Source organism: Macaca fascicularis, chromosome 3 (genome assembly GCF_037993035.2).
Source record: "Macaca fascicularis isolate 582-1 chromosome 3, T2T-MFA8v1.1".
Lineage (NCBI taxonomy): Eukaryota > Metazoa > Chordata > Mammalia > Primates > Cercopithecidae > Macaca > Macaca fascicularis.
Genome location: NC_088377.1, coordinates 131,006,010 through 131,032,435, shown reverse-complemented (window position 1 = coordinate 131,032,435; position 26,426 = coordinate 131,006,010). Strand labels below are relative to the sequence as shown.

The 26,426-nt window shown below is 35.1% G+C and overlaps 1 protein-coding gene across 30 annotated transcripts in view; it reads left to right on the top strand.

Moving 5' to 3' along the window:
* Window positions 1–26,426, top strand: part of CFAP69 (cilia and flagella associated protein 69) — a 67,793-nt gene that overhangs the window by 21,105 nt on the left and 20,262 nt on the right. For 9 of the 30 annotated variants that reach the window (XM_074035562.1, XM_005550280.5, XM_005550278.5 and 6 more), the window contains 10 exons: window positions 2,610–2,708; window positions 6,475–6,624; window positions 6,730–6,907; window positions 8,939–9,062; window positions 12,011–12,059; window positions 12,151–12,272; window positions 14,575–14,791; window positions 17,757–17,921; window positions 21,412–21,530; window positions 23,376–23,494. In XM_074035562.1, coding sequence (XP_073891663.1) covers window positions 2,618–2,708; window positions 6,475–6,624; window positions 6,730–6,907; window positions 8,939–9,062; window positions 12,011–12,059; window positions 12,151–12,272; window positions 14,575–14,791; window positions 17,757–17,921; window positions 21,412–21,530; window positions 23,376–23,494 — 1,334 coding nt within the window. In that variant the 5' untranslated portion in view covers window positions 2,610–2,617. Of the gene's footprint in view, window positions 1–2,609; window positions 2,709–6,474; window positions 6,625–6,729; window positions 6,908–8,938; window positions 9,063–12,010; window positions 12,060–12,150; window positions 12,273–14,574; window positions 14,792–17,756; window positions 17,922–21,411; window positions 21,531–23,375; window positions 23,495–26,426 lie in introns of those variants that run through there. The other 21 variants (XR_012432710.1, XR_012432709.1, XR_012432708.1 and 18 more) reach the window with 9 other exon arrangements.

Sequence of the window (26,426 nt, the reverse complement as noted above, 5' to 3'; positions counted from 1 at the left end):
CCCTTTTTAAGTAATCATGAAAACATTTCAACTTTGAACTCTAATATTTAATTGCTACAATCATAGAATTATTCATTAAATGATCTAAAATTTTAAATCAAATCATAAAATGATAGCATATTAAGAACTTCAGCATAATGCACATAAAGATGCAGATGCCTGTATTTTATACACAAAAATATGAAAAGTATCATAAAAGGGTAGGTATTTACATACGGGTTATCACTTGATTTTCTAAAGAAAGAAAACAATTTCCAGGGAAATTAGATCAGGGAAACACTGGCTCTTTGAGTCAGCTCCTGGGACATGACAACATGTTCTCAAAACAAATCGTACATTAAATTAATACTTACTAGTTTAGGTCTTTATTTGTACAGGAGGAACAAAAGATACACAATTGATCCAATGCATCTTTAAAAATATTTGCTGAGTAGTGATGTTCCCAGCATTACACTCCATATAGAAAGATGTTAGAGATTCAACTGGAATGAAGAAAAAAAAGGATTTTTATTTTTAACATAGACACTAACCCTTTTATATCTCAGTAGGTTTTATAGTTTTTAATTTTAGTTACTTTGGGAAAACTACCTAGGGTTCACCTACTCTACAGCCCAGAGTAGGTGAAGGTGTTGTGGAGATTAGGTTAAACATGAGGGGGGCAGTTTAAAGAAAAACACCTTAGGGAGCAGGCAGGTTCAGAAATATGGGAATTTTTAATTATGTGAATCTCTATCATCAGTGGAAATTTACAACGAGAAGCCAACTCAAAAGAGGACATGGTAGTATTAACAGAGAAAAAGTGTAGTTTTTGTTGGTAACATTTTTTAAAATACCCCTGTTGCCATTATTTTTAAATATTGCTTCCAAAAGTGTTGACAGTCACGTGTATTATAAATACGGGCCAATTTTTTACTGAGTGTCAGCTTGTTCTTTGCTCAATGACTGGTACCCTGCCTGCACAACATGTTACTATCTCATGTGACAACAGTATGAACTCTTAACTTTAAATGAGTTTCCTTTGCTGATTACTGACTGCAAGTACTGCTCTTCTGTCTCTTGGTTTTTTTTAATGGCTGGAAACATTAGTTTAAACTAAAATAATTGTATAGAAGATGAAATGCTGAACAAAAACTCTTCATGATTTTAGTAAGAACTTCCAGTTTCTACTGTGTGCTAATAAGTTATATTACATTTTCCTCCAAATGATACATAGATATTTCTGACTCAGAAGCAAGATTCTGGAAATGGATGAGGGAAGAAGTTGGTACTCTGCCCTGAGATTATGAAACAGGAAGCTATGATAAATTATCTAAATTTACAGGAACTAAAACAGTGGAAAAGCAGACGAAAGACCCTAGAATTTCCCATAAGCCTGCATATTTGGATAGTCTTGTTGGAAAAGCTTAGTTGTTCCTGTTGTGTAAAATTTTTAAAACCTAAGTAGTGATTTTGCAACTCCAAAAGAACAGTCCAAAAAATAAAATTTAGAGTTAGAATAATCTTAAAACTGTCGTTTTTAAGTGATGTCTTTTGCAGAGATTCTCCTGAAGCTAGGGTCAGGCTTTCCTTTGTGCTTTCTCATTCTGTCCACTTGCCACCCCACTTGCTAACCACCTCCAGAGATGAGCATCTTGCAAGGGCTAATGCAAAAGAGGAATTGCTAATTATTCTTTTACCCTCAGAGAGTCCAACCAGTTCTAGTTTAGTTCTAAGGTCGATATCACTGACTACAGCTGTCCTCGGGCATTCAGAGAACCTGGATCATTTCCATAGTCCCACAGATCATTTTCAGATACCCTTGAGGATCATGTTTATAGGACTTCAACAGAGTAGATGCAAATCCAGTTTGAAATACAGGCTGAAGCCAATTTAATTGTAGTTTAGATATGACTGAAAAGGAAACTTCCTATTCGCCAACCCCACGCAGACAGCTTGAACATGAAACTATTATCCTTGCCTGTGGGGCAGCTGCCTAAAACCTCACTCTCTTCCAGTCTGCCAACAAATTGAAGAGCAAAGTTCACCTGAAACTTCTCTAAGCAAAGAACGCATTAGTAAAGGCAAAAAATTACTGACCCTCTAGTTAGGGAGAAAAATGCTAACCCATATCTTGTCAAAGTAATAATAGTATCTAACACATGTAGAACTTACAATATGCTAGATGCTTTTCTCAGCTCTTTTCTCATATTAGCTAATTTAATCCTCACAACAATCTTAAATGTGGTAACTATTGTTATACCTGTTTAATAGATGAGAAAAGTAAGACACAAGTTTACATGGGTAGTAAATGGCAGAGCCAGGATTTAATCTTAGACAGTCTGGTTCTAGCATTTGTGTTAATAATCATCATTCTTTTCTCCCTAGAAAGGAGAGGTTGAATTGATTGAGGGGCCAAATGTATAAGGATGGATTCAGGGTACTGTTTATATGTATATGTATGTATATGTGTGAGCATATGTATAAAAATATGTATATAAATTGAACATGATCCAGTTTGAATCTCTGAGAATATTGTTAATAATCATCATATTATTAACATTTTATGCCTAAATTCTACAAATAAGCTTATGACAGTGTTGTTAAGTAGCACCTGTTTATCTTTCTGGCAGGTGACTTAATGAAAATACCAAGTTCTGAATTGAGGATACAAATTTGTAAGTGTATTGTTGATTTTTATCATGCAGAACCACCAAAGAAGCATATTCCAGGTGAAGTTTACAATGGTCTTTCAGTGATAACTTGTGTATTTAGAAAACAGAACATTCTCATTTCTCTTTGAATTTGACAGACACAGTGGGCTCATAAATGTAACACATTAAAAAGAAAACTTTTTTTGTAGTCTTGATCTCTTTGGTCATCTTTTAAAAGTTATATATGTATTTTTCAGTTTTTGATTTGCATATTTTTATTCTGATGCTAAATATGAACAAATTTGTAAAGTGATGCCCAATTTAGTTTATTAATAATCATAAATGTTGGCCGGGCGCGGTGGCTCAAGCCTGTAATCCCAGCACTTTGGGAGGCCGAGATGGGCGGATCACGAGGTCAGGAGATCGAGACCATCCTGGCTAACACGGTGAAACCCCGTCTCTACTAAGAAATACAAAAAATAGCCGGGCGAGGTGGCAGCGCCTGTAGTCCCAGCTACTCGGGAGGCTGAGGCCGGAGAATGGCGTGAACCCGGGAGGCGGAGCTTGCAGTGAGCTGAGATCCGGCCACTGCACTCCAGCCTGGGCTACAGAGCGAGACTCCGTCTCAAAAAAAAAAAAAAAAAAAAAAAAAATCATAAATGTTACTATTATATTATGTAATACTATTGATAAAATTATTTTTTAAACACTTTATAATTATTTATAATATCTGCCCCCACTCAGTTAAATGTTAAACTACCAATACCAGGGCCATTCTCCATCATGTTTGGGAAAATAGTTTGTGTGTTATAGCTAAGGGACCTTAATATATAGTGATAAGTGAACCACACTGAATTGGGCAGGAACAAGACAGTGGCACGTGCACTGTGAGGATATAATGTTAAGATGTACTTCTTACCTTCATAGTTTCCATAATTTCTAATCGATCCAGGAAGGGAGAGAAGATATAAACAATAACTTCTTAAGTTATGTGATTCTTAATATAGGTGGAAATAAGAGTCTATGGTAGTTCAAAAGAAAGATTATTTAAGACTAAGGAAAAATGGGAACCAGAAGTCAATTTAAAAAGGACAATTTAAAAAAAGAAAAAAGAAATTCAGGGAAAACAGAAGTAAGTCAAAAAGTAAAACACAAAAATGGAACAACAGCTAAACTAGAGAAATGAATAAGGAGATTCTTAAATGTCCAATTTGAACTACTGATGAGATAGATGGGTAGGAGTGTCTTGGTAGATAAAGGATATTGGATACTAAAAGCAACAGGGACCAGAAATACAGGTTTGGAATCCACCCAAATAGAGTTGAAAAGCCACCAGAATGGTTGAGTTTGCCAAGAGATAAAACAGATAAGCAGCAAGGCATGAAAAATGACATGGAGAGTGTCCATACTGAGGTTTGGAAAAAATGATTAAAAGAAATTGGCAGTGAAGGGAGGTTCAAAGAGGAGGAAGAAAACCTAAAGACTGCCATGTCTTGTGTGCCAATGAATGAAATATTTGACAAAGGAGGAGGAAGTTGTCTCAGTGTCAAATGCTGCAGAGTTTTCTGTAATCGAAGAGTTAAAAGGCCAAGTCAATGTGACACCTGAAAAGTTGTAGTTAATCTTTGACAGATCTATTGATACACAGTGGTCGGGGCAGAGGCAGGATTAAAGAATCAAGAGGATTGGCCGGGCGCGGTGGCCCAGCCTGTAATCCCGGCACTTTGGGAGGCCAAGGCGGGCGGATCACGAGGTCAGGAAATCGAGACCATCCTGGCTAACAAGGTGAAAGCCCGTCTGTACTAAAAAGAATACAAAAAATTAGCCGGGCGTGGTGGCGGGCGCCTGTAGTCCCAGCTGCTCGGGAGGCTGAGGCAGGAGAATGGCGTGAACCCGGGAGGCGGAGCTTGCAGAGAGCCGAGATTGCACCACTACACTCCAGCCTCGAGCCAGACTCCGTCTCAAAAAACAAACAAACAAAAACAACAACAACGTAAAAGAATCAGAGAATTGTGAGAGTAGAGGCACTGGATTTGAGACTGAGAGAGTAGTGGTAGTTCATGAATGCAGATATATCTTAAGATGAGATGGTGAAGAAAAAGAAAAGATGGAGAACAGCTCAACTAGTGCAGTCAGAGAAAGGTTATTTGGGTTTTTAGGATAGGAAGAAATCACATTTGTAGGCAGAAGAGCTAGAAGCTGGTAAGAAAGAAATGGGAAGGCGAAATAGCACAAGAGGATGGAATTAAGAGCACAAGCTTAGAGTTAACCTTGGCAAAATACAGACGCCCTTAAAAGAAAGGGAGACAAGTGGTGTAGGACTTAAGACAGAGGAGTATTATGGGGCAAAGACGTGAGGTTGATTTGGTCAGGCTCTGAAAATTAGGAGTCAGTGCTCTCACTATCACACAGTTGGTTTCAAGTAATGGGTATGGCCAGACATCTGGGACTACAGCTGAAAAGTCCTCAGTACAGTAGTTGAAAGAGACACAGCCCTGGAGACAGGAATTAAGTCCATGAGCTTTAGTAGTGTTATATCCCTCTATTAAAATGTACCAGCAATAGAAAAACATACAGTAAATATAAAGTACATTTTGGTCCATCCATATGATAGACTATTATGCACTTAAAAATCATGATTTTAGAAAATATTTTATAGGATGGGGAAAAGCTTACAATAAAAGTTTAATGAGTACAGTATAATATAAAATTCTGTATACTAGTATGTTGTTAAAATTGTATGCATACATTAAAAATATCACAAATATATGAAAATGTTAATGTTATCTCTAGATGATGAAAATATAGGCAATTTTTATCTTCCTCTTCTTACTTTTTAAATGCTTTTTAAAATTCATGTGGTGAGTAGCTAGAGCATATCATAGAAAGCTCATCACTGCATTGGACAGGGTCTTGTCCACAGCCAGAGATCATATTTAGAAAGATAAGACAAACTGACAGATACCTCGGAACTAGGGCAAAGTTAAGGAATCTAGTTGGACTCAAAAATCAAAAGTCAAGGAATTAGATAAGTGAGATCACTAAGAAAAAATAAAGCATCATCTCAGTAAATGAGGACCCTTTGGTGTTTATTTAATCCCTCTAGTTGAATGTAGTTAGGTAAGCACCTGTATACCTGCATCAAAAGGAGAGTTAGTATTTCTCACAGGTGCTAAGACAGAAGGAATTTTTATAAAATGTGTCACCAAGAATCAAATTTCCCTAAAATACCATTAAATTCATTCACAATTATCAGAGTAGCATTACATTTTTCACCTCTTATTTTATTGCGGACACTACATAATTGTTGTCCCTTGAAAGTACTGAAGTAAAGCATTGGACCCGAACAGTGAAACTGACTAGTGAAAACATTCAGTATTTGTAATCAAATCATTTTCCATTATAGAAAGTCATATCTACTGACAAGAAATATTGTTCTTTTTTAGAATTTAGGGTGTTTCCAAAATTCATGGTCCTATTTTAAATACTACACCAGGGATCAGCAAACCCTGGGTCCCAGGTCAAACTAGGCCCACTGAAAACAAAATTGTGTTAGAACACAGCCATGCTCATTTATATTTGTACTGTTTATTACTGCTTTCTTGCCACAATGTGCTATAGAGCTGAGTAGTTGACAAGAAACCTTATAACCTGCAAAGCTTAAAATACTATATGCCCCTTTACAGAAAAAGGTATGGCTCATCCCTATGCTGCACAATTCATAAATTCCATACACTTTTGAAAAGTTGTTCTTGCTGTTGCTTAATAATAAATTACTCATTCTTTTGTCTTAATGATCATTCTATGAGATAACTGTTTGTATTTATTAACTAATTGTTGTTAGGTTACCAGCAAGCAAGTTCATCATACAAGATTCAAATGGCTGAAGTTGGAGGATTAGCAAAAACAATGGTCCAGTCAATCACCTTGCTTGAACATCAACTTGTTGAGAAACTTTGGGTACTTAAAGTTCTGCAGCATCTCTCGACTTCTGGTTTGTATATTATTAAGTTTAAACACTTCATTGTCAACTACTTTTGTTTCTGTCTAAAAATGTCAATATTGTAAAGCAAAAATAATGTTTAAAATTTATTTTCAGAAGTTAATTGTACTATAATGATGAAAGCACAAGCAGCCAGTGGAATCTGTACTCACCTCAATGACCCAGATCCCTCTGGACAGCTTTTATTTCGTTCATCAGAAATACTTTGGAACTTGTTGGAAAAGTCTTCAAAAGAAGAAGTCATACAACAGCTTAGTAACTTGGAATGTTTGCTGTAAGTGTATGTGGTTAGATAGGAATGTTCTTTTAATCTTAAAATGATAGCCAGTGACATAACTAACATATTTGTTTGAATCTGTGTTCAATTATGTTTTAGATTCATGTAATGGCTATGTTTCAGGACATCTTCTTTGTGCCATGGTATAAATGAATCTGCACAATAACAAGCCACACTTTTCTATGTGGAAGGCTCTTGAAGTAGCTTCTTAACACTAAATTATACCTTAGAATATACATAAAGTAAAATTAGACTTTAGAAGAACAATTTCATTTATTTATCCAGTGAATCTATTATTGAGTGCTTACTATCTTCCAGATATTGCAGTAAGCATTAGCAACAAAATGTAAGCCTTCAAGTTGCTTCTTCACTTATTCAACAAATAATTGTCTGCTCTATGCCAGCTTCAGTATTAAGCCATAGAAATACCACTGAAAACAATACAGATATTGTCTTTGCATTCGTGGAATTTACATTGTGCTAGGAGGGATGGACAAGTAAATAGACAACTAAAAGAGAACATACTAAATGTTATGAAACAGATTATTGTAAGATGTACATGTTCTTCAGAAGAAGGTCAATCAGCACATTTTTGTTTGCAAGTGACTAAAAACCCAACTGATCAAAGCAATATAGAAAATTTATGGCTTATTTAACTACAAAGTCAAGGATAAAACTGGTTTGATGTACAGCTTTATTCAGGGATCAGCAGATATTAGGACTTGGTCCCCCCTCTCTCTACATTGTCTTCCATGGTGTTGGCTTCATACCCAAGCCTATGTGGTAAGACCTAAGAAGTCTAGGATCACATCATCTCAACCTCAAATCAAGCAGAAGAGAAACCTTGCTATCCTGAAGGCTCAGAGAAAAGTCTTTGAAGTGAGTCCAGTTTGGCCCTGAATGGTCTAATATTGGTCAAATGCCCATTCCACAGTGACTTATTAATGCCAAAAGAAAAAATGCTCTGACTGGTGAAAAGGCAGCTGAAGGCAGCCTCACAGGAGCAAAAGTCAGGAAGGACTAAATGCCTAAATAAAAATAAGAATGCTGTTCTTATAAAAAGGGCAAGTAGGTCCCAGGAGGCAAAGCAACAAACGTCTACTATTAATACAAGGGAACCTAACTCAGAGTTGGAGAATTCATAACTGCTTCCTAATGAACTCAAGTCTAGTAACTGAATGACAAACAGGACTTGGTAACACAGAGAAGTTTTGCATGCAGAGAGCGTCCTAGACAGGGAAAAAAAGTGAAAATATAATTAGCAAAATCGGAAAACTCAAATTCAGTATGGTGAGAGCAGAAGGAACAGGCTACAATGGTGAGAGATGAGGCTAACAATGTTATCAGGGCCCATAACATGAAAGGCCTAATAAGCCTTGCTTGTTAAGGAGGTAGGACTTAATCCGAAGAACAAAGAATAGTCTTTAAATGGTTTTACAAAGGAAAATGACATGATTGAATGTATTATAGAGCTGTCACTTTGACCACCATGTGTAATAGACTGGTTTAGTGGATTCTTATCTGGTACATAGAGAATTAGAGGCAGATTTCGAAGTGTAAAAAATGTTAAAGATACGTTCAAATCAATAGTATAATATAAAAAGGGAGATTTTGTTGATAGACATTCAGGTAGTATTTCCATAAAAGTATGTGTCTTAGTTTGAGCTGCTATAACAAAGTACCATAAACTGGGTGGTTTGTAAACAACAGAAAGTTATTTTTCATAGTTTTGGAGGCTAGAATTCTGAGATCAGGGTGCCAGTGTGGTTGGGTTCTGATGAGGGTCCTTGTCTGGGTTGCATACTGCTGATATCTTGTATCCTTTCATGGAGGCAAGAGAGCGAGACAGCTCTCTGGAGTCCCTTTTATAAGGGCACTAATTCCATTCACGAGGGCTCATTACCTCCCTAAGACCTCACTCCTAAGACCGTCACATTGAGGGTTAGGATTTCAAAATATGAATTTTGGAAGGACGCAAACATTTAGTGCATAACAATATAGTTTTTAAAATATGATTTTACTTTCTAGGGCTTTGAAAGAAGTATTTACAAATCTGTTTATGAGAGGTTTCAGTCATTATGACCGTCAGCTTAGAAATGACATATTAGTGATCACTACAATTATAGCTCAAAATCCTGAAGCACCAATGATTGTAAGTATGAATCAAATTGCATTAATTTTAATTGTGGAAGTGGTGGGCATGGGTGAAAGAAGTCCTATATTATGTTGTAATATTTGTGTATTTTGTTGTAATGCTAAGTTATGCTGTAATATCATGATGGTCACCAGTATGCTTATCACTCTGCCAATTCTTCTTTGCAATCCTTTGGAAATTTGGAATCTTCTTCATATTGTGTGATTTATACACGTATTTACCACTTATGCTTTTCTTTCCTTCTTGATGATTTGAGTTTCCATCTGGCATCATTTCTCTTTCACTGGAAGAACTTTGTTTACAATTTCTTGTGGTGCAAACCTGCTGGCTGCTGGCAACAAATTATCTTAGTTTTCTTTTTATCTGAAAATATATTTAATTCATCTTAATTCTTAAAGTCTGTGCTCATTGAATATAGAACTCTAGGCTGAAAAGTTTTTGTTTAGCATTTCAAAGATAAAGTTCTACTGTCTTCTGGAGTCTGTTGTTTCTGATGAGAAATATTCAGTGTGAGGTTCTATGGTGTAATGGTGAGTACCCTGGACTCTGATGAGAAGTATTCATAATTTCAAATCATTATTCCCCTATGTATAATGTATCATCTTTTTCTCTCACTGTTTTCAAGATTTTCACTCTATCTTTGGTTTTTAGCAGTTTCGAAATGATGTGCTAAGGTGAGATCTCCTTTGTATTTGTTCTGCTTAGGTTTCATAGAGCTTCTTGGAGATATAAATTTAAGTCTTTAATAAGATTTGGAGAACTCTTGGCCATTATTTCTTCAAATATTTTTTCAGTCCCATTCTCCCTATTTCTTCAGGGACTCTGATTACTTTTATGTTTGACTTTTTGATATTGTCCCACAGGTTTGTGAGGCACTGCTCACTTTTTTCAATCATTTCTCTCTCTATTCTTCAGGTTGGATAATTTGTATTAGTCTATATATTTAAATTCATCGACTTTTTTATTTCTGTCATCTCCATTCTGCTGTTAATCTCATCCATCGCCTTTTTACTTCAGATATATTTTTCAGTTTTAGAATTTATTTTGATTCCTTTTTACAGTGTCTCTCCTAAGAGTTCTTGTCTTTCTATTCATTATGAGCATCTTTACTGTAGATTCTGGCATACTCCTCTGATGAGTTTTTAATAACTAATAACTATACATTTAACTTGGCTGTACTTATCCCTTTGAGGTATGACATTCCAAATCTCAATTCAGTTCTTGCCTGGGATGCTTGAGTATTCTCTGCACTTGTGTGGTTCAGACATCAGCCAGATATTTGGGAAGAGTTTGTACACAGAATTTAGCATTCTCTCTCTCTGGCTCTCTCCTTTATGGGATTTCTCCCTTCACTTTCTAGTGTTGGTGGTTGCCTCTGTCTTCTGGTTCTTCAGGCCACTAAGACCACAGGGTTACTCTGAGTTTTAGCATTCCCACGAGGTATAGAATATGGCCTGCTCTCAGGTCAAAAGCCTTTTTTTTTTTTTCCTGAGACGGAGTCTTGCTCTGTCACCCAGGCTGGAGTGCAGTGGTGCGATCTCAGCTCACTGCAAGCTCTGCCTCCTGGGTTCACACCATTCTCCTGCCTCAGCCTCCTGAGTAGCTGGGACTACAGGCGCCCTCCACCACATCGGGCTATTTTTTTTGTATTTTTAGTAAAGACAGGGTTTCACTGTGTTAGCCAGATGGTCTCGATCTCCTGACCTCATGATCTGCCCACCTTGGCCACCCAAAGTGCTGGGATTACAGGCGTGAGCCACCGCCCAGCCCCAAAAGCCTTTTTTTAAATGGGAAACTCATTTAGTACCATTCCCTTCTACAAAATTCTGACATCCCTCCAGTGTCCGCTTACTCTTGGTCACACGATAGTTTTATTTGTCACCAGCAGGAGAATTTCTCTCGGAGCTACTACTCATCTATACCAGAAGCTGAGCCTTCACATATTTTTTAATTAAAAATCATTGAATGATTGAAATTATTTAATAGAGATCCTTGGCAACAAGATTCACAAGTCAGGCACGTAAGTTCTAGTTGTGCTACAAAGAACTGGCTATGAAGACCTCAGCTCACTAACAGTGGACATCAAGTAGTCCCCATATAAGAGTCATGGAATTCATACTGTGCAAATAGGGAAACAGTCCTACATAGTATCCTAGTTAAAGCTGCGACTTATAGGTGAAACTTTGTTTCTCTAGAAGCCCCTGTTCAGTTAGTAATTTCTCATTAGTGTCCTTGCAAACATTCAGATGAATTTCACGAATGTGAGTCAAAGGAAATAATATTATCAGCATCTAAAGAAACCATATAGATCCTAAAGTAATGGGGCTATAAAACTACAAGCTCATAAGCCCAGGGTTTGCCCCTGTAAACTCTCCCTAATGTGCAAAGTCCAACTAGGATATCTCTGTCAGGAATGCTGACATGCTAAAATGTTTGCAACTCTGGTGATTCTTCGGGGCTTTTCATGCTAAGTAGGAACTACTTTATTATCTCTTGACCAAACGTTTGACATAGCAAGAATGACTGGGGTAGAAGTGGAGGTGTTTAAGAGGAAAGACTGTTGAGAATAACTGGATTTTCCTCCCTTACTCTGTCATTTGAAGTATAGATAATGAATTATAGAAGTAACTATGAAGACCTAATATACTTTGGATCCTTAACAATTTTAAACAGACTATTCATAGAATAATATAAAATATTTCTTAGAACCTACAGAAGTAAGTTTAAAATTAAATAAATCTGGCTTATTTAATTTTAAATAAGCTTATCTGGCTATATGTTTTTATTTTTTGCTTCACCCTTTATTACTATTCATGCTTTATGAATTCAAATGAATGACAGTAGGATAATTTGATAAATGTACATAAGTAGTAAATGTGAGTGTGTGCATCATAACTTGCATCTTATTCATTCATCTTTCTGCTTATTTTATGTATTTATATTAGGAATGTGGCTTTACCAAGGATTTGATACTGTTTGCCACCTTTAATGAAGGTAAAAAACATAAAACTTTCAACTTCTTATAATTATCTTGATGAGTCTTGTACAACATTTAAGCTTTCATTTTACTTTTTTTCCCTCACAGTTAAAAGTCAAAATCTTTTGGTAAAAGGACTTAAGCTTTCTAATTCCTATGAAGATTTTGAGTTGAAGAAATTACTATTCAATGTAATTGTGATCTTATGTAAAGATTTACCTACTGTACAGGTAAAGAGTAATCAAGGCAGGAAAATCAATAAAAATTGTCTCACTTTATAGTATAACTATTTTAAAGTCCTGACTGTAAATCTTTTATCAATTCATATATTTACCATAGAAAGTAGTAAAATTTTACTAACCTGAATTTTAGCTTTAAAATTTTTTCTTTGCTTATCTGTTAGTAAACAGTGAAGTACTTAAATTTAAACTACATAAACCAAAGAAAAATAGTAGAACCTAAGAGATTTAATGATACAGTTAGATCTCTTGAATTAGACAGCATAAAATGAAAGAAGCTTCACATAGGCCTGTCCAGCCTAATAATCTGTCTCTGACCATAGTAACAAGGACTGATTTAATGCTGGAGAAAATTATTAACCTCTGTGATGCCAATCTCAAACTCTTATGAACCTGTTTTTTCAACACACGAGTTTAGTGTCTTTAATTACTTTTACTCTCTATGAATTCATCTTAATACTTTGTTTCCTGCATAACAGCGTGATGTAATTTGAAGAACATTGGAACTGAATTTCACTTCTGGCTTATCACCTACTAGCTACGTGGCCTTAGCAAAATTACCTCATCTATCTGTGGTTCATTTCCTCCTTCTGTAAAGGAAAGATTATAATGCTTCGGCCCTGCTCACAGGTCTATTGTGAAGTTTGGATGAAGGTTTTTTGAACTATAAAGTGATAGTAAATGTATTATTAACAATTCTGTTAGTTTAGTTAGTTGCTGCATTAAGTGAAATTTCCTTCTAGTCTAAAACTCTACCAAACTCCAAGGATTACCATAAAAAAGAAGTAGGAATTCAGTCTATCAACTTCACCACCAATAATATAAAGATGGGATAGTCTAGCAGTAAAGGCTTTATAGTCAGACAGAATCTCAGTGCTACCCCTTTCTAGCTATGTGGCATTGAATGGGTTGTTTGATTTCTCTAAATCCCAGGTAGCTCAACTTCAACATGGGGATAACACCTACCTCGAGATTATTATTAGGATTTAACTGAGCTGAGCATTTTCTTAGTAATGCAACTTTAAGGAATATATATATTTTCAAATGCTCAGGAAAAGAAAAATTGTCTTTACAATTATAACTTTGTTATTTGTGACCAAAAAAATACATACTGTGTAGAACCTAAATGCATTTTCCAAAATGCAAATGGAAAATCATTTGGAAAATTATTCCATAAAGTATGGTTTATTATTCCAATAGAGTATTATATAAATTTTAAAAATTAGACCTATAAAGATAATAAAATTTACACTACAGTTTATAAATCAATTCTAATTGATTGAACAACATTTTATAGACAACACAGCCAAGTAGCACAGATTATGGTGACGAACTTCTTAAAACACTTTGTGAGCAGTGAAATCAACAATTTTTATGTGTCACATAATTTGTGGTCCAGTAATATTGCTAGTAATGATAATGAATATGTACACTATCATTTGCAATACACAGGATTTTTTTTTTGAAACATCATATACTTAATTCTAACAATAATGTTAGAACTAGTAGTTATTCCTGTTTTCTCAACCCTAAATCTTGCATTCTTTTCACATGGAGTAGTAGGGAATTAGAAAAATTAACTATTTTTGTGAAAATCTTTCTAGAACAATGCTAAATTAAAAGAAAATTAAATATAATATAGCATATGGGGTTTTATTCTCTTGTGAATCATAAATATGCATCCATCAGAATTAGCTGTATTAATTCTGTTGTTATAATAGCTATGCATTTTAATCTCATTTTTATTAAAATGATAGGTTCAATAAAATTTTAAAATACTAGGCATGTAATGAAGCATGGCTTGTGACCTAACTGACATTTATTTGGCAGAATGTTTATGTAAGTTCTGTTGCATGTGGTTAAATATTCACTTAGTCATTACCTCAGACAAAGTTGTTTTTTATGGTACACAACTGAGTCTGTGAGATATTTCCTTTTTAAAAAGAGAGTGAGGAAAGAAATGTCAGCACTTGCCCCAAAATATTCTACTCCTGTGGTTTTATTATAAGCAGGAACTAAATTACATATATGAGCAGCAAAAACAAAAAATTAACACATATTTTATGTTATTGTCAGAGAGTACATACCTCAGAAAAGAGGATTATAACCGTTATTAAATTTTTGTTTTTTTATTATCATTTTTTTGCTGCCTATCATAGATTGGGATTATTTTATAAAGGAATTATTTTGAAATAATCCTCAATAAAACATCAAAATGTAAATTTTTAATTTAATTGCCTTAAAGTATTTTTAGCTATGTTTCTAACAAAGTATCCTTTGTTCTTTCTCACAGCTATTAATTGATGGCAAAGTTATTTTGGCTTTGTTTACCTATGTTAAGAAGCCTGAGAAACAAAAGATAATGGACTGGTCTGCAGCACAGCATGAAGAATTACAACTGCATGCAATTGCCACTTTGTCATCAGTGGCTCCTTTATTAATAGAAGAATACATGTCATGCCAGGGAAATGCTCGAGTCCTTGCATTTCTAGAATGGTGTGAGAGTGAAGGTGAGTGGCCCTTCAAGATTCTTGTCAAAATTTTAATCTTCATATTTCAACTGAATGCTCAATATATGCATAGAAATAACAATGAAATCAGTTAAAGCTATGAGAAGTAAAAACATATAGACCTGTCTTCTTAATGTATTTATATGTTGTTTTAAGAAAAACACAGATTTGATTTAAAGTCAGACATTAGTAAACCTCATAGTTGATGCACACCTGAAAGAAATCATACATATAATTTAAATTTTTGTATTATTAGACCTATCTAAAAATTATATTTTGGAAGAAAATAAATCCTGGGAATGTTTTATTTGCTTTGTTTGTTTGTTGAGACGGGGTCTCACCCTGTCACCCAGGCTACAGTGCAATGGCATGCTGATGGCTCACTGCAGCCTCAACCTCCTAGGCTCTAGCGATCCTCCCACCCCAGCCTTCCCAGTAGCTGGGACTACAAGTGCATGCCACCATGCGAAGCTAATTTTTGTATTTTCTGTAGACAGGATTTTGCCATGTTGCCCAGGCTGGTCTCAAACTCCTGGGTTCAAGCCATCTGCCTACTTCGGCCTCTCACAGTGTTGCGATTACAGGCATGAGCCTGAAATCAATTACAATATTGCCCAGTCTGTCAGTATTATAATACATTCATTCAACAAATATTTATGACTGCCTACTGGATACTAGATACTGTCTTAACTACTGAAAATACAGTTAGGCTTTAAATAAATAAACATCATTTTCTCTATGGAGCTTAAAATCTAGACCTCTAGCCAGAAGTAATGACTCCAATGTGGTCTACCAAATTAGTAGAGCCCCAATTTGTTTGTATTTTGTTTCAGTTCTTAGAAAGGAAATAAGAAATACATTCATTTTTAAATAAAGTTTTATAAGGAGGATATTGCATCTTTTCTGGTAGTAAATTTGCTCTGGAAATAATTTTGTATGATGCATTTTCATTAGATCAAGAGTATCGCCCATTTATGCATGAAGGAGGAAAAAAAAGATAGCCTTTTTATTCTCATTTCTAATATACTGAGCTACTAAATTTAGTCTTGTAAAATTATTTACCACTAAATGAAGCAAGTCGTCAGTCTATCCTTTATATCATTTATGTTCATAGAAAACTTTAAGGCAAAAGGGGAAATGCTGGCTAATAAGAGAAAGACTGATAGCTAATAGTTTTTCAGAACCTACTATCTGGTGAGCCTTAAACACCTTCCAAGTATTAAGTCATTTTAATCCTCTCAACAAACCTAGGAGATATAGGTACTATTATTATCCCTGTGTATCAGATGGGTAGAACTCAGTCTAAGAAGCTAAATAATTATTCCTGGCCACAAGTGGCAGAGCAAAAATTTAACCGAGGTTCTATAATAGAACCCACAATTGTAACCAACATTCAATACTTAGAACAGTATTTTCAACTTTTTTTTTTAGCTGGAAATATAAAGCTACTTCTAAAAGAAGCTTTTAAAGAAAGCATAGCATGAAGAAGGGAGGATTTGCCTTGCTACTTATCAAGACCTACCATAAAGCTATAGTAATTAAAATTATGTGGTACTGGGTCATGGATAGACCAATGGCATGGAATATATGGAAGGTTGGCATTATGAGAGATGATACTGCCAATCAGTGAGGGAAGGGTGGTGTTGGGGCAGTTGGTCCTCCATGTGAAAAAATAAAAATTAGACCTCTTCACTTTGTTTTTTCTAAAAATCAATTGCAAAAGTAATAAAGACGTAAATATGAAAAGTCATACAGTGAAACTCTTAGAAGAAAACATGGGAAAATATCTTTTTGCTAGATATCAGCGTAGGAAAGGTTTCTTTAAAAATACTCATGAGTTTAAGGTATAAGAAAAGATCGATGCATTTAACGACTGTAAAATGTACAAATGTCTGTTTGACAAAATCTAAGTGAAATACTAATTTACAAATTGAGAGATGACATTTACTACCCCTGTGACTGGTAGTAGATTATAATCCAGGTTCATAAATAACTCCTATATATCAACAAGAAAACAACTCAGTAGAGAAGTATACAAAGACTAAGAACTGCCATGTCACAGAGAAAACCCTACATTTTCAAAAACCATTTTAAAACTCTCAATCCCAAGGCAATCAGGTAAGTGCAAATTAACAACAATGAACTACCATTTCACATTTAGCAGATTTCATGGGAGAAAATCAAGGCCAGGTGCAGTAGCTCACACCTATAATCCCGACACTTTGAGAGGTCAAGGCAGGAGGATCACTTGAGGTCAGAAGTTCAAGACCAGCCTGGGCAACATGGTGAGACCCTATATCTTAAAAAAAAAAAAGTCAGCTGGTCATAGTGGCACACATCTGTAGTCCTAGCTTCTTGGGAGGCTGAGGTGGGAGTATCACTTGAACCCAGGAGATTGAGGCTGCAATGAGCTGTTATCATACTGTTGCCCTCTAGCCTGGGCAACACAGCAAGACCCTGTCTCTTAAAAAAGAAAAATTAACTCATCTTATACATTGTATCTTTAGTAAAATTCAGTGTGGATGTATCCTATATTATTCTGGTCACATGGAAAAATTCTTCTCAATGAATATAAGAGGACATGAACCAGAATGTTTATTGTAACAATTTATACTAGTGAATGGATAAACTATAATTCATTTATTAAAATGAACGCTGAAACCAATTAAAATGAATAATCTAGATCTACTTGTGAAAATGTGAATAATTTTTAAAATAAACATGTTGAGTAACAAAAGCAAATTGCAAAAGATACATATAATATGATACATTTGAGTAAAATTCTAAAACACCTACTTCTAAGAATAAGAGGGAAAAGGGATAATATTTTATTTCTCTAAAAAAACTAAAGCAAATATAACAAAATTTTAACATTTGTTTAAAGTTTTGATAGATGTATAAGATATCTGATATATTTGTTTTATTTGAAATGTTTTTGTTTTAAATTATCAATTTTTCTCCACAGATCCGTTTTTCAGTCATGGTAACAGTTTTCATGGTACAGGTGGCCGAGGCAACAAGTTTGCCCAGATGCGTTACAGTTTAAGACTCCTGAGAGCTATGGTCTACCTCGAAGATGAGACTGTAAACACAGATCTTTGTGAAAAGGGAACAATTCAGCAAATGATAGGTAAAATATAATGTGATGGTTTACTGATGAAAGAGAAATATTTTTAATAGTAGTAGTTTTGTTTGAAATATTTTTCCAAAATTTATTTTGTCTTTATGACTGAGAAACTCCTGAATATTTTCTTGATTTTTGTTTCATATTGTTGCTATAAATCAGTGTGTCTTCTTATTGAAATATCATACTCATTAACCCTTTAAACATTTATTTCTTCAACTCAGATATCATTTCATTTAGGATTATCTTTAACTTGTTTTAAAATGGGCTATTGTTATGGTTTATTCTTTTTGTAATAAAGGTCACCACTTTTGGCCAAGTCTTTTGGAACTATTTTAAAACAGGGTAACATGGCATGTTCCAATGCATGTGTCATAACAGAACATTGGTACATTGGTATTTACAGAAATGTACAGAGGAGTTTCTTTTCTGATATGAAATATCAGAATATCCTTGACTTTCAACTTAACACTTGGCTATGCTAGATGAGAAAATAGAAACTATGTATATCATAGAAAGATAGCGTGTGTTACCCTATATGTAATCAATTAAACACTTAATGAGTTTCCCCTAAAATAAGTACACATAAACTCAGTGTAAAATTCAGAACCCCTAAACAAAAGCTGCTTTGTCTTTTGTTGTTTAAAAAATAAATAGTTCTCTGGATCATACCTTTCCTTGACTTTGAAAAGAGCTATTTCATTCATATTCAGGCTTTGCTTCACTAGTCAATTATATAATCTGCTAGATGTCCATTAATTATAAATGTCTACTCAAAAACTCTTCTACTTGTTAAATTAAGATGATTACTCTTCCATCATTAGTGGAGTGGTGCTCTCCAATAATAATAATACAGGAAATAACAGGAAATCGAAGTATATTAAAAAGGTGAAACATTTACCTTTTTGCCCAGTTTGTTTGTGATGAACAAACCTGAAAGTACGTTTTATCATTCCTGTGCACATTCTGTTGTACAAAACTCAGTCTAACCAGAGGAAATCCAGGACATGTAATCTTTCATATGTCTAGGAAGAATTCTTAATCCTACCTGCACTAGAGAATAGGGTAGGGAAAAGGGAAAACAAATAGCAATGGTTTTTTTCTTCTTAAAATCTTTTCCCTTTAACTGGAAAGAAGCTGATCTTTATGTTAAGTTCTTAGAGGCAGAGACCTTGTCTTATTGAGTCTAACGTGGCTTTGTAGTAGTAACGTGCTCAATAAGTAGTAACTAGATTTTAAATGTAAATGTTTATATCCTTCCTGGGTACAGTGTACACTGCAGTGATGGGTGCACCAATGTCTCAGAAACCACCAATAAAGAACTTATCCATGTAACCACAAACCACCTGTTCCCCCAAAAACTATTGAAATAAAATATAAATGTTTTATTTCCTGTATAGACACTGGTGTTACAAACATGTATAGAGCAGGACACTGAGGACCTTTTCCTTAATGAGAAAACAGAAACTATGTATATCATAGAAAGATAGCATGTGTTGTCCTACACGTCATCAATTAGACACTTAATGAGTAGTACAGAGTAAATGTTACAGAAACTAAGAGTCTTGGGTAGTTTTCAAGGCTGGGAAGTCTTAGGATTCTGTGAGATCAGGGTAGTTTAGAGGTGGAAAAGAAGAGATGGCCCTCAAGCAAGGAAATACCATGAACAGAGAGACATGGTCCTGAAATATGCATGGTGATGTGTTCAGAGCTAGTTTAAGAGGAGCCAAAGTGTTATGAAGGTAACACAAGACAGGTTAACTGTATAGTCAGAGGCCAAGACGGAATGAGTTTTGAGTGATTGACAGTAGTTCGAACTTCATCCTCTTAAGGCATGGAGAGCCTCAAAGGGTTTTGATTAGTGAGGATATATGTACAATGTTGTGTTTTAGGAAGAAGAATCTGGGAGAAATAGAATGATCTATAACAAGGAGAGAATAAAGGCAAGGAGTTGAAAGGTACATAAATATGAGCATTATACTATGTGTTACAGGCAGCAGGGAAAGTTTCTCCCTGCACTCAGGTCAGAAGAAGAATGAGATGATCTAGAAAGAAGAAGCAGACATATGGCCAGTCAAATTGGATTCCCAGAAGATGTTCCTGATAAAGCGATATAGGCCCCTCTATCCGTGGCATACCCCAGCACTGGGTATCCAGCAGGCTCAACTAGCCTCTCTTAGGGTCTGATCCCCCACCTGTAATTCATCTAATGAGACCTAGAATAGTCGCTAAGGCCAGTTATGGAGATAGGCTGTGATTTCTGTGGCCCTTCTGCTTTGGAACATAGCTCCATACTTTCCCGCTAATGCCAGTTACCCCTTTAACAGAGAAAAAGTGACTTTTTTTCTTTATTTAAAGCTTAAAAAATCCTTTTTGGGGCAAAAGTGTATCATGAATATCATTTCATCGGTGTTAGTGGCCATCTTCAGTCCTTTTCAATTTCAATTACAAGCAAAAGAGGGATTTTAAAGGACATGGAATACTGTTACCTAAAGTTGTTTAAAACACCTTCAGTTAGACATCAAGGAAAGATGCAGAAAGCAATAACAGGAGTAGAAAATGCACCTAAAGAGATCTGCCGCCTTTGCCTAGAATTGACCCTGTTAACCATGAGGAGAAGAAGAGATGAGGCAAACCACAGTCAGGAAATTTGGTCATATATTTGCAAAGGCCCTCATTTCCTACCTCTTGAAACACTGCATATTTTTAAAAACAGTTTGCTGAGCAAAGTGTCCGGTTATTGGGGCATCCTTTAATGACATACTATTAATTCTGTACTAGAATTTCTATATATGTGAGGCTATACTGAGAAATTCTGTATATGTAGGTAGGGCTACTGATTGCATTGAAAGCTCCAGGAATTCATTTATCATCTTTTCACAGCCTCTAGGTTACTGTGCAATGAAAATATCCTCTTCGAAAATAGTTTTTCTAGGCTGGGCATGGTGGTGCACACCCGTAATCCCAACACTAAGCCACTCTGTAACTTCCTGGGGTCTGTTTTCATCACATGAAGAACTATATCTACTCCTTCGGTTCCAAAAATTTCCTGTTTAAGATAATTTGTTTTAAATTATTTCTTAAATAAATAATTCCTCCCTTTCCTACTTTATCTGTCCCCTAAAATTGCTTTTTTACCAGAGAAATACAGCAACATTGTTAGAAAAATACTATTTTTACTACAATTTAAAAAACTGTACTTACTTATTTTCAGGAATTTAAAATAAATTATTATAAAACTAATCATTTTAAGAGGGGGCATCCATCAACATGCCAGCTTAATAATATCCCTTGATACTTTTTGTTTTATTCCCTTTCTCCTAAAAAAAGTCATAAAACTTGCACTTTGATTTTCTTCAAAAATATAATGACTGCAGTCTAGCATTATGTCAGATTAATTCTTAGATTAAGATTTAGAAGAGATTTCCTAAAAGTAATTGATCAAAATAAAAGTAGTATCCAATAACTATATATACTTTGAACATTTTCATACCAGGAATCTTTAAAAATATAATAAGCAAGCCTAATGAAAAGGAAGAAGCCATTGTTTTGGAAATCCAGTCTGATATTTTACTTATCCTATCTGGTCTTTGTGAGAATCACATTCAAAGGAAGGTATGTATGCCTGTGAAAGTTTTGTTCAGGTCTCCCAGTCACCTAACACTATAAACTATTTTTGGAAGTTTCTATAATTGTATTTAAATTTGTGAAAATTTAATATTTTTGTTAATAATTAGAGCATAATTATATAAAGTAAAAGGTAAAAAATATACAACAGTATATACCCATTTAACTAACACCCCCAATTAAAACAGAGAATATTTCTATGTCTATAAAATTTCCTCAACCCATTAGAAGCCATGCCCCCGCTCACTTCCAGACAAACTACTATTCTGTTTTCTATTCCTAAAGGTTGGTTTTGCCTATTCTTTAAGTTTATATGAATGGAATCGCACCATATTTACTCTTTTATTCTGGATTCTGTCATCCAGCATCATATTTTAGAAATATATCCATGTTGACCGGGCATGGTGACTCAGGCCTGTAATCTCAGCACTTTGGGAGGCTGAGGCAGGTGGATTGCCTGAGGTCAGGAATTCGAGACCAGCCTAGCCAACATGGCGAAACCTCATATCTACTAAAAATACAAAAATTAGCCAGGCGTTGTGGTGCGTGCCTGTAATCCCAGTTACTCAGGAGGCTGAGGCACGAGAATTGCTTGAACCTAGGAGGTTACAGTGAGCCCAGCTCTCACCACTGCACTCCAGCCTGGGTGACAGAGCGAGACTCTAAAGCAAAAAAAAAAAGAAAGAAAGAGAGAAAGAGAGGGACAAAAAGAAATTCATGTCATTGCATGTATCAATAATTCATTTCTTTTTATTGCTAAATTGTATTCCATTGTGTGAATATACCAAAATTTGTTTATCTGTTCCCCTATTGATAGGTAGGCACTTGGGTTGTTTTTATTTACGCTATAATGAATAAAGCCTGAGTGAATATTCTTGTGCTAGTCTTGTACTACTGGGTATAATGCTTTCATTTATCTTGGGTAAGTATCTACAATTGGAACTGATGTATCATAAAGTAGGTGTATCTTTATAAGAAGCTGCCAAAGAGTTTTCCAAAGTGGGCTATACCATTTTAAATGTTGTTTGGGGTTTGAATTGGGTTCAAGCCTACAGCCAAAAGTTAGAACAAGATCTTAATCCCCTTTTATCTTTTGTAGCTCCATAGTGAACTCTGAGGCTCAGAGATTGATAATTTAAATATTAAATAGCAAGGGATGGAATTGTAAATATAAAAACAAAAAAAAAAACAAACGATGGTTTCAGTAGATAGATTTTCAGTGAATGTTTAGCTCCAAGCTTTGAGGCAACTTCTCATCGTATTCCACCACCCTGTGCCTGGGCTCCTCTGGAAAAATAATCATAATCTTGCTTACTGGGAACCAGAACTGAACATCAAGGCAATGAGAAAGGTAATTAGTAAGAGAAAAATATTAGGTGGTTAAAACTTCGCATAAATTATTAAAGGTTTTAACTACATTTATATCCTATTTCTCTCTTGGGGTCATTAGAAAATCTTGCATGATAATTCTTACTATCTAAGAATTAATCTGACATAATGCTAGACTGCAGTCATTATAATGTTGAAGAAAATCAAAGTGCAAGTTTTATGACTTTTTTTGGGAGAAAGGGAATAAAACAAAAAGTATCAAGGGATATTATTAAGCTGGCATGTTGATTGATGCCCCCTCTTAAAATGATTAGTTTTATAATAATTTATTTTAAATTCCTGAAAATAAGTAAGTACAGTTTTTTTAATTGTAGTAAAAATAGTATTTTTCTAACAATGTTGCTGTATTTCTCTGGTAAAAAAGTAATTTTAGGGGACAGATAAAGTAGGAAAGTGAGGAATTATTTATTTAAGAAATAATTTAAAACAAATTATCTTAAACAGGAAATTTTCGGAACTGAAGGAGTAAATATAGTTCTTCATGTGATGAAAACAGACCCCAGGAAGTTACAGAGTGGCTTAGGCTATAATCTACTTCTTTTTAGTACATTGGACAGCATTTGGTGAGTATTACTGTACTCAAATTAAGTAGACTCACAGCAGTCATACATCACTTTACAACAGTGAGGATACATTCTGAGAAATGTTTCCTTAGGCAATTTCATCTTATGCAAACATTATAGGGTGTAGTTACACAAACATAGATGGTATAGCCTACTACACACTTAGGCTAGATGGTATAGCCTACTACATACTTAGGCTAGATGGTATAACCTAAAGGCTACAAACTGTATGTCATGTTACTGTACTGAAAATTGTAGGCAACTGTAACACAATGGTAAGTATTTGTGTATCTAAACATGCCTAAACATTTAAAAAGGTACAGTAAGACTATAGACTAAAAGATTTTTAAAAATTCATATACTTGTATAGGGCACTTATAAATGGAGCTTGCAGTACCAGTTGCTATGAGTGAGTCAGCGAGTGAATAGTGAATGAATGTGAAGGCCTAGGACCTTATTATACATTGCTATAGACTTTATCAACACTTTACACTTAGATTACACTAAACTTATTTTTAAAATATTTTTCTTTTCTCAATAAGTTAACCTTAGTTTACTGTAATTTTTTTTACTTTATAGATGTTTTAATTTTCTTTAAGTTTTTGGCTCTTTTGTAATAGCATTTAGCTTAAAATACAAATACATTGTATAGCCATACAAAAAATATTTTGTTTCTTTATATTTTTTATTCTGTAAGTTTCTTCTGTTTTTAAAAACATTGCATTGTTTCTACTTGTTAAATATTTTGTTAAAAACTAAGATTCAAACACAAATTAGTCTAGGCTTATGAAAAAATTATTTCTGTGCATATATTTTATTAAACATGCATAGATATTTCTGTCCACTATACACCTAGATGTAAAAATGGCTAGATCTGGGCATTTTTATGTCTGTTCAACTTTAGGAGATAATACCAAAAAATTTTCCAAAGTACTTACATCAATTACACCTTTCCCAGTAGCGTGGAAGTTTCTCCTTGCTCCACACCCTTACCAACACATTGCATTATATCTTTCATTGCAGCCATTCTTGTGGACTTGTGCCAGTGTCTCTTTGTAGTTTTAATTTTCACATTTCTGATTGCTAGTGAGTCATTTGCCATTTGAATAGCCTCTTTTTTGTGAAATCCCTACTCAAGTCTCTTGCTCACTTTTCTACTGAATTACCTATTGTTCTTTACAGAGTTCTTTATATGTCCTGGACATGAGCCTTTTTCTGTTATATGTTTGTCAAATATATTCTGCCACTCTGAGGCTTACATTTTTCACTCTCTTCACTCTCTTTTTGTTGAACCAATAGTCTTAATTTCAGTATGGTCTAATTTGCCAGTCTTTTTTTATCGTCAGTACTTATAGTGCCCTGTTTAAACAGTCTTTCCTTACCCCATAGTCATGGAGATCACTGCCTATATTTCTTCTAGAAGCTTTATTGTTTTTGCCCTTTACATTTAGACCTACAATCTACCTGGAATTGATTGGTATGTATGGTGTAAGGTGAGGTACAAGTTTTCCTTTTTTTGTGTGGATGTAATTCAATGCTGTTTTTGGATAAACTATCCTTTACCCACTGCTTTGCAGTACCTTCTTTGTACAAATCAAATGTCCATATATATCTGGATCTATTTCTAGGCTTTCTGTACTGTTCTACTGTCTTTTGTCTATCCTTTTGTAATGTGCTATTTTAATAATTAGGTCTTTTTAATAAGTCTAGACATCTGGTAGAGTAAGTCTTTCTACTTTTTCCTTCTCCATTAAAATTGTCTTAGCTTTTGCTGACCCCTTGCATTTGGATATTATATTAGTCAAGGTTCCCCAGAGAGACAGAACCAGTAGGAAAAAACATAGAGAGAGACTGAGATTTATTATAAGGAATTGGCTCACACAATTATGAAGACTGAAAAGTCCCAAGAACTACCGTTGGCAAGTGGAATACCCAGGAGTACCAATGGTGTAGTTCCAGTCTGAGACGGAAGGCCCAAAGACCAGAAAACCCGGTGGTCTAAGTGCCAATCTGAAAGCTGGATGCTTGAAGCACAAGAAGAGCAAATATATCCGTATGCATCTGAAAGCCTGAGTCCCAGCTCAGCAGTCAGGCAGAGGAGTTCCTTCTTACTCAGCCTTTACAGTCTGTTTATATCTTCAGTTGCTTGCATAAGGCCCACCCACATTAGTAAGGGCAGGCTACCTTATTCAGTTTACTGATTAAAATGTTAATTACATACAGAAACAGTTTCACAGACACATCCAGAATAATGTTTGCCCAAATCTCTGGCCACCCCAGGGATAAAACCTGGGACCACCTGAATGGGAGGAGCAAAGCTGATGGCATTTTATATACCAGCCTCTACCCCACTCCTACTGTCTACACACCATGATGAAACAGGCAGTAGAAACAATGTCTTTTCTTTTTTTTCAAGAGGAAGCTATGTTTAGAAAGGGGACACAGGAAAGTGACCACAGCAGGCTTGCAATTTCTGGGAGGAACTAAGAATAGTATCTGTTGCTACCACCAATGATAGCTTGTTCAGTCCACATTCCCTATCAGGAAAAAAAGTGTAAGTAGCCCCAGCAGCAGCTTTAACCCCTGATTCCATGTGAGCTGCACAAACCAAAGTAGGCACTTTAGCAAATTGTTACAGGAAAGGGGTCCTGATCCAGACCGAAGAGAGGGTTCTTGGATCACACACAGGAAAGAATTCAGGGTGAGTCCAAAGGATAAAGGGAAAGCAAGTTAATTAGGAAAGTAAAGCAATAAAAGAATGGTTACTCCATAATCAGAGCAGTGCTGAGGGCTGCTGGTTTCCCATTTGAATGGTTATTTCTTGATGACATGCCAAACACAGGGTGGATTATTCATGCCTCCCCTTTATAGACCATATAAGATAACTTCCGGATGTTGCTGTGGCATTTGTAAACTGCCATTGCACTGGTGG